Raw genomic sequence first — 16,649 nt, forward strand, 5'->3', positions numbered from 1 at the left:
TTGTCTCAACAAACATGACGTTAGTGTTTGCAAAACAACTACAAGAATATGCCTCACATTAGATATGATGCAGGCATATTATTTAACAACAAATGTATTCTTAAATCAAAACTCACCTGTATGGAATTGAAGAGGAGCTCCTGACAAGCGCGACAGTTCTCTCCGCGCTCCCATCCGCAGTCCGCTCCGCAATCCGCGCGGAACGGCGGATATCCGCACAGAAGAATGTACGCGATCACCCCGAGCGACCACAGGTCGCAGCGCTTGTCGTAGTGCGCCGCCGCCGAGCCCGCAAACAGGGACACCACCTCGGGTGCCATGAACTCCGCGCTGCCCACCTAGCGACAAAACAAAAGGAACAATTAATAATTTTACTCAAAACAACAAATCACACAGTTTAACACTGACCACTGCGGTCAGAAGCCGCAGATTCAACTTCTGTTTTACGGCTGAGGTCGCGATTATAGGAACAAGCTAATACTCCGTAGACTGACAATGGATATAAAATTGTCACTAGACGAAACTCTTTTAAATATAATAAGTTTATTCTTGCGCTGTGTACAAGCTTATTACTTTAATATTATAGTCCCAACCACCACAATAATTTGACAATTTTGATCAGGAGAAAAACCCGTCCATGGTAATGAATAATATCATAGAAAAATGCCAAAATCGGCTATTTTCCTATGTCATCGACCACGTGTCCCCAGTTGCATACGTATAAAATTACTGCTGTTAGTAAAACGCGGTCGGTAAAAGTGACCACGACACGACACGATAAGCAACAACGAAAAATGCATCATTCCAGGATCCGTCATAGTCTCTTTAGTTAAAACAGCAGATTGTGAAACATAAAACTGGGATAATAGACCAAAAAAGATAGATAACAATTCCTTCAGGAGTATTTTGCTGCGCCAACAATTAAAATAATAATGGCGTCACACTTATAATAGCTTAAGTACCAACTACCTACTACAAGTGGTATACAAACTTATATAACCATATCTTAGTCAATGGAAATCATTAATATCAAGTAGTAATAAAAGATATCACAAGTTCCATTAAAAGTACTTTTAAAACTACTTATAAATTCTAAGACGCAAAATCTAGTAAATTCAATTTTAACCGGTACCGAATTTATACTGTAATAAATAAATAAGCTATATATTATATAGGTTAATATGAACATACGATAGCACATGGCACCGCGTCTAGTGCCGGGGGTAGCTACTAGCTTCGATCGCAGCCCGTCTGCCTGGCCTATTTCGAGCCACAATTTTAACCCAAAATAGACATTCACATCACGTTTGAATATGACAACGTTTATCGACCACGGTCCCTAAGTAAAACGTGTCACGGCTAAAAGCATAATGTAATAAAAAATTGTAATGTTTATCAATTTATAGCCAGCGTATTCATGGTTTTCATACGGATATTATTCGAAATCAGTACAATGTGTGATGTATTTATTGCAATCTAGTGATTCTTTTATTTAGACAAACTGCACGAAGCCTCGACACTTATCAATAAAAGCAAAAACATAGCGAGCATCTCTAATAACGCTGACACCAGTTACTAGCTAAAATTTAAAGACAAATAACTCAAGGAGTCATGTTGTTATATTATGTTAATAATATACAGTATATTTCTAAGTTTTAGTCAGTACTACGGAGATATTTGAAATTACTTATTCTATTTTGAATATACTTTCTTGCCTTTTTTCGAGTGAACGGACTTAATACGGGCGGGAAAAATCTAGTAAACAATATGATAAAAAACAACCCGACTACCATATTATCACATTCGGCATCGGCCACAGCCACCTATATAACGTCCTATCCAAGCAATAATCATTTAATAACCAGCACACGTATCTTATCGGCATGAGGCTTCCTCGTGTTGTTTCGGGGACATGTATGACAATTGATTTATAATATATAATATTAGATACCTTAAACATAAAACATTGCAAACGATTTACATTATTATTGTTTTTTTTTATATTTATTGATGTAATATGTAGTGCTATTGATGTACCTTATTACAAATAAATAAATAAACATCAGAATTTCATAAGATTGAATTAGTTTATTAATGAGATAAATGCACCATGTAACTAGTTGGGAATAAGGCGGCCAATAATATAATTGCGAGGTAGACTGGCGGCGTAATGGATTTATTTTTGCCCAGTCTCACAGCCACGTCGTTATTACCTCTGATTAGTATAGTATACTCACATTTAAAATCATGTGAATATACATGCAACAATATATCAAATAAAATTAAATAACAATGAACTAAGATCTAGAAATACATATAAAAATTAAACTATTTTTCGGATTTTATCACGGTTTTAATATTTTTGTTTTCTCCCGATATTTCGAAGACTACACTGTGAATACATAATGTCTAACATTATAGAAATATGTATTCACGGTTGAGGATCGATTTTGAAATAATGCTTCTAATCGTCTGAACACCCATATCGGTTTATAAAGATCATTAGTCATACAGTAATTATAATATTGATAGTAATTTGAAACGCATTGTTTGATACTGTAAGGTGACGGCAGATGTGGTAATTCGACACACATCACCAGACCTATTGTTATCGGTAAAATTGTGTTTTTCACAATGGCACCAACTGTAATACATTTTTTCTATACATATATTTCTTTATTTCTCAAGGTCTTGTGAGACTTTCATACACAGTGCATATTATTATGCATTGCATAGAGTGTAATGGAAAACATCATGTTGCTAAAGTAATATCACATCGAAATAACACTTTAAAACGAAAATAAAAATCGTAAGGCTGGATTCGCAATAATTTATTATACCAGCTCTATATTATGTATTAGTCACGGCCATAGGGCCCCTATGGCCCCTCCTTTACTACTGAAAGGTTTTACGCCTTAGTTAATTAGTCCACCACGTTGGCCTAGTGAGAGTTCTAGGCGAAGGTGAAGTCGCCACATACCGTTAGATATATTTTTCTGCAATTCTCAATCATATATATAATTTTAATATTTTTTTTTGGGATTTCAGAAGCGTATATTATTATAACATAATACTTAAAAAGATCTATCTACATCGCTTGAAAGGACACTTTTACAAATTGAGCTCTTCACCCAATATAAAATAGAAACGTACCATATTTTATAAGGAAGTCCTACGGCACGGTTTTATAAGCACATATACGAAAACAATGATGCAGAACATCGGAACAGAGATCGAGGTGTCAAAACAATCCGCGTATGAGAATACGCGTTGTTACACCATTATAATTAACACGTACCGACATTCGTCAGACATCTTATTTACAAAATGGCGGCACACGCGTCCATTTTATATAACACTTCAGTTCATTGTCAATAAAGTTGTTAATTTCATCATCTGACATTGTGTCAGGGTCCTTTGTTTGTTATTAGCCAAATAAGTATTTGAAATTGAGTATTATATTGAAATCATTTTCCTATCCGATATATTTCTATTTACCACCCGTGCATCTTCGTCCGACAGACTTGGCATTAAATATAAGTGTCTATTAGATTAAATTTAGTTATAAATGTAATCAGTCAATGACTCACCGGTGTCATAAGCTGCGGTGTGGCGAGCGGACTGGCGAGACTGGAGGTGAAACTGATCCCGCTGCCCAGGTCGAAGTCGCATATCTTGACCGGGCAGAGCCTGTCGCGGTGGACGCACAGGATGTTCTCCGGCTTGAGATCGCGGTGCGCCACGCCCTTGCCGTGCAGGAAGTGCAGGGCGTTGGCGATCTCGCGCACGATCTCAGCCGCTTGCGGCTCTGAGAAGTAATGGTGCTCCTGTATGCGCGACAGGAGCTGGCCGCCGTTGATCTGTCGACAAACACATAATATTCAAACACATAACATATAAATAAACACATAATTATGTTGTGTGAAAATTAGCACAAAATAAACTTTATTCAGCAATTACCAACGACTGGCGGCTTCCAAAGTCAACTGAGACTTTTGGCGGTCGTCGGAGTTGTTCTGAACAAAAATATACGCCTAAAAGTGGACGTAAGGCAACATGGACGTCCCTAAAATCACTCGTGCGCAGATGTACGCATTCGTTTCCAAACAGTTCGTCGTAAAAGCTGTTATATTGCTAACTCATGTTCGCACGTGGCTTTGTTTATCTACCGACAGTTCGGGAATCAAACGGGCTGACTGAAATACATTTAGAGATGACTGCGTTAGGGCCTAGGTTACTCCAAGGTGACTGCTCAGTTTATCTTCCCTTTATTAGCTTATTACTATGCTTGCAAGCGTTGATTTAATTAGTACAATAACTTTTTTATACCTTTTTTTCTTAACATCTGGCAAGCGTAGCATTATTTACTTATACCTCTACATTAGTACATAACAGCAAATTGCTAATATCAAAATTAAATTAGATCTTATTACATCGAAAGCCCGAAATAAATTGAGTTCACGAGTTTATCACGCCACATTTGTATGTGTCACCTATCACAGCTATAATAAACTATGTAATATCAGACCACTAACCTGGAGTTTATGTACAAGCCGAGATTACGACGTGTCTACACACGCGATAACTTTAATAGATCGACTTACTCTATAATATAGTACTTGGAAATACATATAAGATATGCGTGACTTTATCAGAATATTTTCTTTTTGAAAAAAGTCACGTTACTTGGAAACTAGGATTGACGTAGACACGTTAATAAAATCGAAATTCAGCCGCGTTGCAATGAAATCATATATATTATAGCAGTTAAGTCATTTATAACATGTGAAGTTGTTTGATTGATATCAATAGAAACACATTGCTAATTTCCTGTACAATAATAGAATCAAGAACATCCGTATCTAGGCGTTATTGATAAATAGTTGTTTAGATTAGTATTGTTTCCTTAATATTGTCTCATCAGCTGAAAACAATGTTAGCTCTTTGATGGATGATCAGCAGCAGTGCGGTTCATAATTTGTTTCCTTCATACGTTGCTAACAATTTCACATCGTGAATAAGGGGTCATTATTTATACGTGATAAATTATACGATTGATTTACTTTTTTAATGAAATGAATTCTAGATACTTAAATATGAATGTAAAAATAAATGTGTGATTAAATTTGCGTTTTAGTAGTGTTTGGAAATCAACGTTTATAACTGCTAACTAATTGAGTTCTAATAATATTAAAATGACACCATACAACCAAGTTCTTAAATAAGCGCCCCTTTTGCATATATAAAAAGAATAAAGCCGGTTTGATTTTGGCACGTGACTTGTTTTATAAGGTCAGGGCTAAACGTGGTTCTTATATAACGTTAATTATGTATAACAAAACAATTGACAAGAAAATAAACCAGTCGGACTGTCGTCTGTAGATTATAAACATTAAGTTGTCCCACTTATTCATAATAAATGTTCGCGACCTGTTTCCTTATTATATCTGCGCAGTATTTACTCAGGCCCATGTCATAAATAAAACTCACTTGCGAGTTGTGACATGTCGCCCTTTTAAATGCGTTAAGTACATCGCGCATCGGGGTGAAAGTCAAGCATTATTGTGACATAAAGATAGAACTGATGATTGTCACCCTATCCTTTCGTACAGCTGTTGTTTTACCGCCATTTTGAATAAACGATCCCGATCACTTTTCTCGATCTATCTCAAAAATGGACCAATCAGAACAAAGCCTTATTGACATGCTTACAAATGAATTCTTTGATTGATTCATTATATAAATCAGATTGAAGGTTTTGATTGGGATCGTCTATTGAAAACTGCTGTTAATGCATCAAATTGCATTTACACGAAATTATTATATAGATAAGGGAAGATAAACTATGATCGTGTTACTCTCATTGAGCAGAGGGTACATGGGCAATCAACTTAATAACATCCTCGTCATTATCACGTGACACAACTCATCAAGAGATGGCGTGTTAAAATTGCATTATTAGACTATTGGCATTGAAATGCCTATTAACGTCTGGACTGACATGGCGATCTTCATGGATTAATTCCCTGAGTTACACGACAACCTTCCCAAAGTTAAAAAAAAAATTAAAAGGAAATTTCCGAGTTGCCAGTTTCTATATGGTTACAAGTTATATTTCTTACTAACACATATTTTCAATGAGTACAGTATGTGTTTTATAGGTATAGTGATAGATATTTGCTTCTAACGAATTATGAGTCACGTATTGTACCGCGAGATTGAATGGATCACGGCATGAGCTCACACACTTTGCAATACTTTATGAAAAATCGTACCACCGTTTCATCAGCCGATTAAAACCATTAACATACGTGAATATACATTGCATGGAAAGTGTGAGTAATGTGTGCGAAAAATGGAAATTCTTCAGGCGTGCGTCATAATTTATTAGTTCACCGACATCGGTGGTATGTTCACCAATTATCTGTACCCGTGTCTGTCTTGAATGTTGTAGACATGCAAATTATTTCACATATAGTATAGTTGAACATTTTCGTCATTCAATCGAAATTATGACTTGCAAATAAAATATACTCAATACCAAAACCATTCTAGAATGCTCTTTAAACATTCGTGAATAAATTATACTTAACATATATACTATCTCTATCGTCACCGTTGACGTGAAGACTTTATCTAAATCTCTTTATTTCTACATATTATTGTTTTCAATTAAAACAAAAGAAAGTTGCCTGTGCAAAATACTAAACACCGAAAGAAGACAAAAATAAATTCAAGTAATTTATTTGAAATGTTACTTCCTTTATGATTTCTAGGGTGCAGTACTAACGGGTTAATCATTAAACTCACCTTCTCGAAGACAAGATAGAACTTGTCCGTGTCCTCAAAGAACTCAATGAGCTGGATTATGTTCGGGTGTCCCTGGCAGTAGTGGAAGGTCTCCACCTCGCGGAACACCCTGGCGCGGGCGTGCCCCGGCACTTTATCAATGATCTTCACAGCGAACTCGTGGCCCGTGTATATGTTTACGCATGTCTGAACCGAGGCATAGGCGCCCTCGCCCAACACTTCGCCCGTAAGCTTGTACAGGTCTGTGGGCAACGGAAAATGATCATTATTACACTCATTCAAAATTCATATTTGTCTTTTGGTAGATTTATTGGATACAATATGTTGTTTTTTTAGTTTATAACTGTGCTTTAATATCGGCAATATAATTGGATCTATTGTAACTTTAACCTTGTATGCACAGGAAAGTAGTTCTTGAATGTCGCTTCCGATTGTTTGTCCTTGTTGAATGGTAATGTTGACAACAACAGTATTAGTTGAAAAATTTTACTCCATACTTGCAATGAATATATAAGACTCGGTAAACATAACATTGTTATGACTCAGAACGTATTATGCAAACCAAAACTATTAATTAAATGATAAAACTGAAGCTTCGAGATATGTCATCGTAGCGTGTAGCTAGATCCTTGATAACTCTTAACATACAACTGCTAATTTTAGAGGAATTAAACTATGCCATCATCACCATTCAATTCGTCCTTAAACCTTACAAGAAAATCCGCGAGAAATATATAAAAATTAATTGAATTGTCAAGGATCGGTACCTTGGAAACATGATGTAACCACGGAGCTCCCAGAGCGCTTCTTCCTGCGGCGCTTCCTGCGCGCCTCCTCCTTGCGCCGCTGCAGGTCCTCACTGTCGGGGATGGGCACCGGCGCGGACGCCTCGTTGCGCGGCGTTTCGTCCTGCTCGCGCTCGCTGCCCGACTGGCTGCTGCAGCGGCCCACGCCTGCGGACAAACAAATATAGCATACTTTATAATATTTATAATAAAATAATTTTAGGGAAGTGATATTTTATGAACTGATAAATTTTGTTTCCTATCATTGTAGAATTGATATTTACCAAGCCTTGCTATGGCTGTTTTGTATATGAATGCAAATCGGCCTATTACTTCTAGGTGAATGCCCCGTGCGTGTGTATAGAATAGAGCGTAATACTGGTACACCGCACCAGTACAATGGGTCAGGCTACTCATGACGGACAACTCTCACTTAGCATCTGTGCCAACAACAAGCCTATTGTTTCTTTCAAATTTCAATTAGTTACGTAATATCGACATGCACACCGTGGTCTAAAAGCAAAGGGATAGGACCAAAGCTTCGAACATCTTATTCCAAGGCGACAAGGATTATAAATATGAAACACTGTATGACAACACTACAAAAAAGGTAACTAACTAAATTCGGAGGTAATTTACCGCAAATCCGGAATAAAATAAACACAGAAGTTTCATCGGACTAAAAAAAATGACGACAGACGTCGATAATATACTTGTGACGCGAGTCGCGAGTATGCACGCAGCACGCTGAGTTGGCAAACAAAGCCGGTTCAACGACCCACACGGGCGCACCCAGCACGCACGCACGCCCACCGCGTTAGAGCCAGCGTAGAGTGCACACCAGACGGAAACTGCACATGTATGCCACCATATTTCTACTGATGATGTTAAAATATATATCGACCTTACGCGATTTCAATACCGATGGATAGAAGATAAATAGTAAAAAAATTCAATTATTATTTTATATTGAAAATAAAATGTATATCTTATCTAATTAAAAGAGTTGAAATTGTATGCATCAACTTGTATGTAGGCATGCGCTGGATTTCCTCCTAGTCTAAGCTAATTATTATGCGTCTCGACTTTTGACATAAAAACTAATTTGATGAATTATTTAATCGATCGATTTCTATATTACATCAATCAAAAATATCGTATCATCGATGTGGGCTTTAATGGTCCCGCATTCTTATACCAAATTTGGTTGACACACCATTATGAGAGGGATTAAGGCGTATTCTGCATAGTAGACATCCGAGATAATCCATTAGACATCAGTACAGGCTTAGTGTACTTACCGTAATTGGAACGAGTATTATCTGCCGGTAGCTACATAAAGATTAAGATAAAACCATAGCGTTGCGGAAAAGTTTAACTTTGTATTTTAGATTCGTACGTGACCAGTTAAGGCGAAATAGTCTTCCTTGTTAATATAATGCGTATTTTCGTTTCAACACGTTCAGTGGACGACAATGTTTACGCTCGTAATCGTGTTTGCGTACGATCCGTTATACTTGATGGTCAAAGCGAATTATCACACGCGATGACCTAAGCAAAGAGGCGCAGCAATAGACAAAACGCCGGTAAAATGCGCAATAACCACACGAGTGTAACAATCGCGCTGGAGGCACGCCCGTCGCCCACACAGTCACCCGTTTCGACACACTTCCTGTTTATACACAGAAATTGTTAATTCTAGATTAAAGTACTTATAATTTAATGTTTCGAAACATTATTGGCATTGGCGCCATGTTTGTAAACACGATTAGTTTTGCATGGAAACAAAGAACCATGTGCGGGAAGAAAAGGCGATTTGAAGTGACTCATTCATATTGAACACTTGTCACTGCCCACATTTCGCCTTGACGACTTAAAATGAAGGTTTTATATTTTTGTGGAATTGCTTTTATAGCATGAGTATCAAGGAAATGAAATAGGCACCAATAAAACAATCCCTAACGTGTAAGTAAGAATAGGTCTTGATGACGGTGATTCAACACTGGGGGGGTGTAGTAAACGTTAACATCAGAGTAATTGTACACTAGCAGACAGTATCGTGTGAGGCACCACGTGGCGCGGCACACGGCACTCGGCCCGCAACGTGGCCGGTTACGTAAACGTCTCAACGGGCGCGGAGTGCAGACGAGGTAGCCCTACAAACACGGGCATTCGCAATAAATATCCTCAACTCTTACGAAATCATACTAGTCTATTTTCAGATACAGAATTAATAACTGATTTAATAACAAATATCTCCCAAGGTTCTTAGGAGACGATAAAAGCAACAAACAGACACTTATCTCAACAGAAACATATTCAACACTGAAAAGATACCATTTATTTTCTATAATAATTCAGCCTTGATTACAATTGATTAAATAAAGAGCGATTACATTAACATTTTAACAATCCTATTAACTGGTTCAGCAAATACAATATTGAACAATAAGTAGTTACCGGCATGGTTTGGCAAATTGATCAGACGCTCACGCAATCCAATGTATATTTATGTATTGGCCATGCTTTATACTTCATTCGAGTTATGCCGAATCATAATGACTCTACATCGAGTGTGGCGCCAAAAAGCTTTGTTTAATGCTCAAATTGTCACCGCGACATTTGCGCCCTCAGACTGGAGGTTTCTACTTTCTAATCTGGTCGGTCGACGATCGGCATAAACGTTCGGCCGCGAGCGTTAGCGCTCTCTATTTTCTGTTTCTTTGGCCATTATATTTTTGTTTCATATTCCTTAAGGCTGGCAAGAGAAGTGACGCTTTCTGAGAAAATACTGCTGGAGTAACTTGTACTAGCTACTAACTACATGATCAATCATTGAGTGCTTCTAAGTTTGAGCAAACTTGAATTGTTTGTCGAACTTGCTAACCTGAATTCCTCATGCCACCTAAGAAAGCCAACAAACTTTACTTTGCAGATAACGAATTTCCAAAAAACGCATGTTAATTCCTTAGACGGTACATGCCAGTCATTGAGTTCAAGTTGAACGAATGCACATATTAACAGTGCTGTTAAACCGGTAAACATACGTGGCACGTTCTTACTGTCGTTTCTAAATCAGCGTCGCGATCAATCATAATCACTATCACTACGCCAGGTCGACTGAGGCGGCATTCTGGCATGATATAAATTGCCATTCTCTGACACCACCGAACTTAACGGATAACATCTAATGAAACTTTCAAGTAGGGCGTTCCAACTACATTACATGTCGTACTACTTTCACTGTTTACTGGCTCAACTCCTTTCCTAATGAACATGGCATAATCAGAACGTATACTTTTTGTTAACTCCAGAGACGTGTGAGCATTAATGGATTTCCAATTTGGTAATATCTAAACACAAGGATTCCTTTTATTTCAATTTCCACGAGTTCATAGCGAGCATTAAGCGGATGAGTAGGAATTATAAAGTCGGTTGCGTGGACTGAATAAGAAACACGAAACGAGACCAGATGGTGACCACCATGTTTGATAAAATTTTTAAGCTAAATGAATCATTACAAATGCTTTGAGACTTGCGTGACGCAAATGGTCTGCAATAAGTGGAATACATATTATTAATTATCAATTACACACTTAATAGAGATAACGCTTGCTTTTAAATAAAGATTATGAATAAAATAACGTGAGTATTCATTTGGTGTATTTTGAATTTACCAGACAACAAGCTGAAAGCACTCCTTTTATTTATAAAAGTCAATTAAGGTCTTGCTTTATTTTATTTCTTTAGTAACTAACTTCACGTAATTCATTAAAATTCAAATGAGAGGAGAAATTACAAATATTTTTTTAACGAACAATCAAAGTAGTAAGTACCTACAATATTTTTTCGGGTGGTTAATATTTTTTTTTACTCAGACGCGCAATCGTAATTCAGCAAAATTACAATAGTGACTATTAACATCTCGCTTAATTAGCAAACATAGCACTTGAAAGAGATACAATTACTTTAAATTGAGTAAGAATGCCTTATTCAATTCGTCTACAAAAATATTTTATTACGCGGCCAATAATTACCTACAAATTATTTAAAGGCATCACTTAAGTCTTGCTCCGTAACTGTAAGTAGTAAGTACCATATACAATGCAAGCAGATAAATATTCAACAAGTACACATACAAATACGAAGACAGGCCTGCGCTTCATGTCCACCACAGGCTCATGAAAAAAATAAATATGAGTCTATCTCTGCACCGTACACACGTATCAGCGCTCTCGCTCAATGAACACGCAAATCGATAGCACACATACAAGCGTTGCCGGTTGCGTACACCCCGGGAGCCGGTGCAACTGCGCCAGAAATCGATTCGGAAAATAAGGCGCAATGGGGTACTCGGGGGTTGAGGGCGATATAACGCCGACACAATATACCTACGCTCTCACCACTCACGGCCAAGGTTACTCGGCTTTACGCGATAGACACGGATGACTGCATTTAATTGTCGGCGAATCAAATTTGTAAGCATTATATAAGTTTCGAGAATTAAACATCGCGAGTGGAAAATGGAAAGAATGGCAGAAAATAAATTATAACAATCGCTTCACGTACACAGACAATGCTGTCACTATTATCCTGGTTTTTAATCATGTAAGTAGAGGACGTTGATAATTTTTTTATGAAATCTGTTGGCATTTCATAGATAAAATACAATATACGAATAATGAAGCTGTCAACAAACCTTTATAATTTATCAATTATCAGCTGTTATCTTTTTTTAATACTTCTCTGAATGACCAGGAATTGTTTTTTTTAAATACTAGAGCATGATCCGATTACAACGGACGGACGTGATGGGTGAAGGGCATCGCTTTAAAGAAGTCCATCTCTTACACTTAGTTCCTAATGTAATTATGATGTTCTGATAAAGTCACTTATTAAAACAGCTAACAAATAAATTTTTACATCAAAAGATGTTTAATCCAAAAAGATTTTGTTAATAGAGAAAAAACCCCTATGGAGAAAAACTTTAATTAAATTTTGAAAGTACCTACGCAGTTAGCCTAATGGTTGGTGGACAAAAGGTTTAACCCTTCTGTTCATTAGTGGACGCCGTTACCCAACGGCACGGCAAATTTTAAAAAAGGGGGAAAGTATTATTATTCATGTAAACACTTACACAGTTCCATCGTACGATAAGAATAAGAATAACAAACGGAGTAAGGTAGGTATATAATAATGCGGTAACACGAAACGAATGCGCAGTTTTGTTTTAGTTGACGACCTTGGCCGTGAACGGTGTGGGGCGACTCGCGTCACCGACCATGTTGAAAACCGTGGAGAGTAATCGAATTGCATTCAATTATGCACGCATTCCTTGCCAATTTAATATTCACTCTTATAAGCCAGTACATTCTATGTTATGCTATTTTAGTCATGATGACAAACTAGATAGGCTCCACGTGACTTAAACTAGGTTTTATTCGGGTCAATTTCCTGTAATTTAGGTAACATTTACAAAGTTTCAAGAACCATATCTTATCTTATAAGTATACACAATGCTAGTTTTATCGTGGGCATAAAAAAGCCAGTCATGATAAGCATATTTCGGGTAGAAAAACAGTGGAAAAACAAGTAAACAAATATCTAACCATTTTCCATTGATTTACCTTAGTAGGACAATTTGTGTGCAAATAACAGTAACTAATAATGTCACTGTATCTAAATAAAATACAGATTGTTTACATTTCATGTTCTCTTCCTGAATATAGGTTCACCTATAAGGATGACACGGAATAATTAGTACGACCAATTACTTGTAATATAAATTTCTTAATAATACTTATAACCTTGATCTGAAGATTCTGCCTTCATTTCCCAGCGAGGAAGCAGATGTACAGCCGTCGAAACTGCTTATTTCATCAGATAACGAAATACCACGTTCTATCAAACATGCTGCCAATAGACTTTACATCGATATTGGCAAAAAGCAAGAACATAAAGCAACTACTACTTCAAAGGAGGATGTCGTGAAATTTTAAAGCTAACAGATCGTACAGAAGGCAGGAAATTTGCTAATAAACAAAAATTTCACAAGCGATCACGTAAACTCTACTAGTATCTCAAGGACCATACAAAATTGTCTATAGTTTTTTTTACTTTTAAGAGCAATTTTTCGATCGTCAAATAATATTTATTCATCTAATAAATTATGACCACGGAATTAAAAGGTGAGACAAACTGTCAATTTTATACATAAAACTGTCATTTATAAATAGATAGGTAGTTATATAGAAAACAAATAACAACACAACACGCGATGAGTTTAGAGATCTCTTCATGACGAATGATGCAAATTCCAGAACATAACCTATTTCAAACGCAATAAGAAACGTGACGAAGAGTCTCAGAGATGTAAAAATCAATTACATAAGGCCTGGTGTACTTAATTGTCAAAGATCTCACATAGCAAGGACAGAGTTAGGTGGGCTTTGACGAAATGCGTCAACGATTACAACGCGAGTCTATTAGGATTCTTTTAATATAGCTAATTTGTTTGTATAATATAGTCTACAAACTTACAGTCCTAAAGTACTACAATCTATTTAGCTTGGGACATACCTATATATTTTGTAGTATGGTTTGATAAATCTACATGTGGAGTCAAAATGATAGTAAATATTGTCTTACGATGCATAATATGCATGTAAGGTTCCAGAAAACTGATTTAGCAAAACGCCGGTGCAATTAGGTGGGTGACCGACGACCGGTCAACGGTCGGCACTCCGTCGATGTTACGTGAACTTTGACATTTAAGACAATGTCCAATCGCTAGTTGGGTACCTAGGATGTCGCATTCGCGTGTAATGTTTTATGTAAGTATAAAACGGTTATTCTTCATTCATGGATACTCTCAGGATGGTTTGCCATAGTAAATACCTAAGGTATTTTATTTCTCATTGAAAATAATACTTATCCAGGTTAAACTTATTAGTTTTTTTGTAACAGAATCCCGCGAAACACTATCTATATAAGTATTACTATTTACTGGAGGGTTAGCATAAAAATTACGATTGAACGAATGACCGAATGAGAATATTTATTCCCTTCTGGGAAATTTTTAAACATTTATGTAATATTGATGAATTACTAAATACTTATTTCAAAATCATAAGTACATGTATAAAAGTTGCTAACATGATTATGGTTCTACAATATACCCAGGTATAACAGATGAGTTATAAATGTAAACTTGAAACGCATAACACAAAGAGCGATAGAAATAGCCAAGCCCTAGGCACTGAACTCAGAAATAATATCGCATCATACCATCGTAAACTTATAGGTAAGTACCTAGTTTGAAATTGTATTGAGCCTGGTCAGTTACGTATATTATTATTGGATTGTTTTGGGGAAACAAATTTAACTTTGTTGGAAATATATTCCAGCGGAAGTACGTTTGGGAACATGTAGAATCTTATGTAAGACACATCACTATTTTTTTAAAAAAGGTCCAAGATTGAAACAGCTCCTATGTTAAGTACTTACTCATTTTACACTACCCGCACAACACGATGCTTATATTATAAAATTATATCTAATCTAAATCAACACAAAAGACGGCTAAATCAATTCATAATGTATTAATAAACCTTGATAAGCTACTATAGATATCTAGATAATCTTTAAACGAAAAATAAAAATAATAGATCGTAGTTCCAGCTTGATATGAAGAACTGATTTACAAAACCCAGTAAAGAAGATCAATAAAGCTACTCAATACAATAAAAACGCCAGCAGTTATGTAAATGTAGAAGTACATACAGAATACTGAATATAGATCTATATTCTACACACAAAGCCGGCACAGAAGTCGAATAGGTACCGACGCATAATCGTATGATGTACACAGGCAATATAAAATGAATGAGCAGCCGTTCAAATTGAATGAAATTATTACTCACCGCTATCTACACTCTCTTCTGATACCTTCTTCACCATCCTGATAACTTGATGCGTTGTTACAGCGATATTTAGATTTACGACGAGTAGGTGTACTACTCTTGAAAAGCCGCTTTCAAACTTGTGGCGGCCGCCTTCTCGACGTGAAATCGGTACGACGTAAAGTTAAGATAAAAATACGACACCAAAATAAACTATATGTAAATATATAAAAGCACCACTGTCGAGAAGGATTTGCGGAAAGTGTGCCGGAAGGTAATAAACAAACACTGCTAGAAGGCGGAATTGAAAAAATTGCTGTTGTCGCTAGCGATCCATCCTACACACGCCCGCCCGTCCGATGTTCTGAAATCCAACTGAGGTCTGAGGAGTGAGGATTCGGCCGCGATGCCGGTTCGGCTCGGTGCGCACATACGTAGAACGGTTCTACCCCGCTCCGCACCACGCCGCACCTCACACCGCCGCGCCGCGCCGCGCCGGTCTACAAAGCTGTGCGTCGTTGTTGTGGCCTCTATCGCCCGCGCATGCGTATTCACTCGCACCACTGCTGACGTGTTTATATTTTTTGTCGTTTATTTTTTCTTACTTCATAGGCACACCGGTATATTATTATTAATATCCTTTAAACGATGTATAGGCATGAGGTTATAGGATAAAATATAACGCACACATCATATAAGTACGTACTTATTAATATTAACTCAATTAACCTATTGTCTCACTTGTTAGGAGAAATATACGTACGTAGGTATATATAAATAGGCAATAGAACCTAAAGGATATTTTGATTTGTTATGAATAAAAAAATATGTATACTTATACCTGTCTAAGTATCGTTTTCTCATTGACGTGTGAAAGAACTACTTATTATTTTTTGTAGTCGCTGGACTTATCTGTTTAAATATAAAATATTTACGTTAATAATTATTAAGGTATTGGGTAAGTACAGACAGAGAAAACAGATTAAAGAGTTACGTAGGTAGTATATTCAGTGACCGAGGCCCTATACTTACCTAGTTTAAGCATAGTAAAATCCAATAAAATCTATTTCAAATTAAGCAAAAACTTGTATCTACATATTAGAAGCCCAATTCTCTCTAACTATAAGCTACGCTTAAAAATGAAACAAAGAAA

The 16,649-nt window shown here is 36.7% G+C and overlaps 2 protein-coding genes across 2 annotated transcripts in view; both read right to left on the minus strand.

Annotated features, from left to right (window-relative positions):
* Positions 1-15,950, minus strand: part of LOC115451744 (protein transport protein Sec24A) — a 40,333-nt gene extending 24,383 nt beyond the window's left edge. The window contains exon 1 of the mRNA XM_037443223.1: positions 15,518-15,950. Within this exon, the coding sequence (XP_037299120.1) occupies positions 15,518-15,554 (37 nt within the window). The 5' untranslated portion in view covers positions 15,555-15,950. The remainder of the gene's footprint in view (positions 1-15,517) is intronic.
* LOC115451742 (MAP kinase-interacting serine/threonine-protein kinase 1) overlaps positions 1-16,649 on the minus strand; it is a 100,879-nt gene that overhangs the window by 2,261 nt on the left and 81,969 nt on the right. The window contains exons 2-5 of the mRNA XM_030180118.2: positions 7,578-7,763; positions 6,811-7,052; positions 3,591-3,860; positions 117-338 (exon numbers count right to left, since the gene is read on the minus strand). Of these exons, the coding sequence (XP_030035978.1) occupies positions 117-338; positions 3,591-3,860; positions 6,811-7,052; positions 7,578-7,763 (920 nt within the window). The remainder of the gene's footprint in view (positions 1-116; positions 339-3,590; positions 3,861-6,810; positions 7,053-7,577; positions 7,764-16,649) is intronic.

This window comes from Manduca sexta, chromosome 26 (assembly GCF_014839805.1).
Source record: "Manduca sexta isolate Smith_Timp_Sample1 chromosome 26, JHU_Msex_v1.0, whole genome shotgun sequence".
NCBI lineage: Eukaryota > Metazoa > Arthropoda > Insecta > Lepidoptera > Sphingidae > Manduca > Manduca sexta.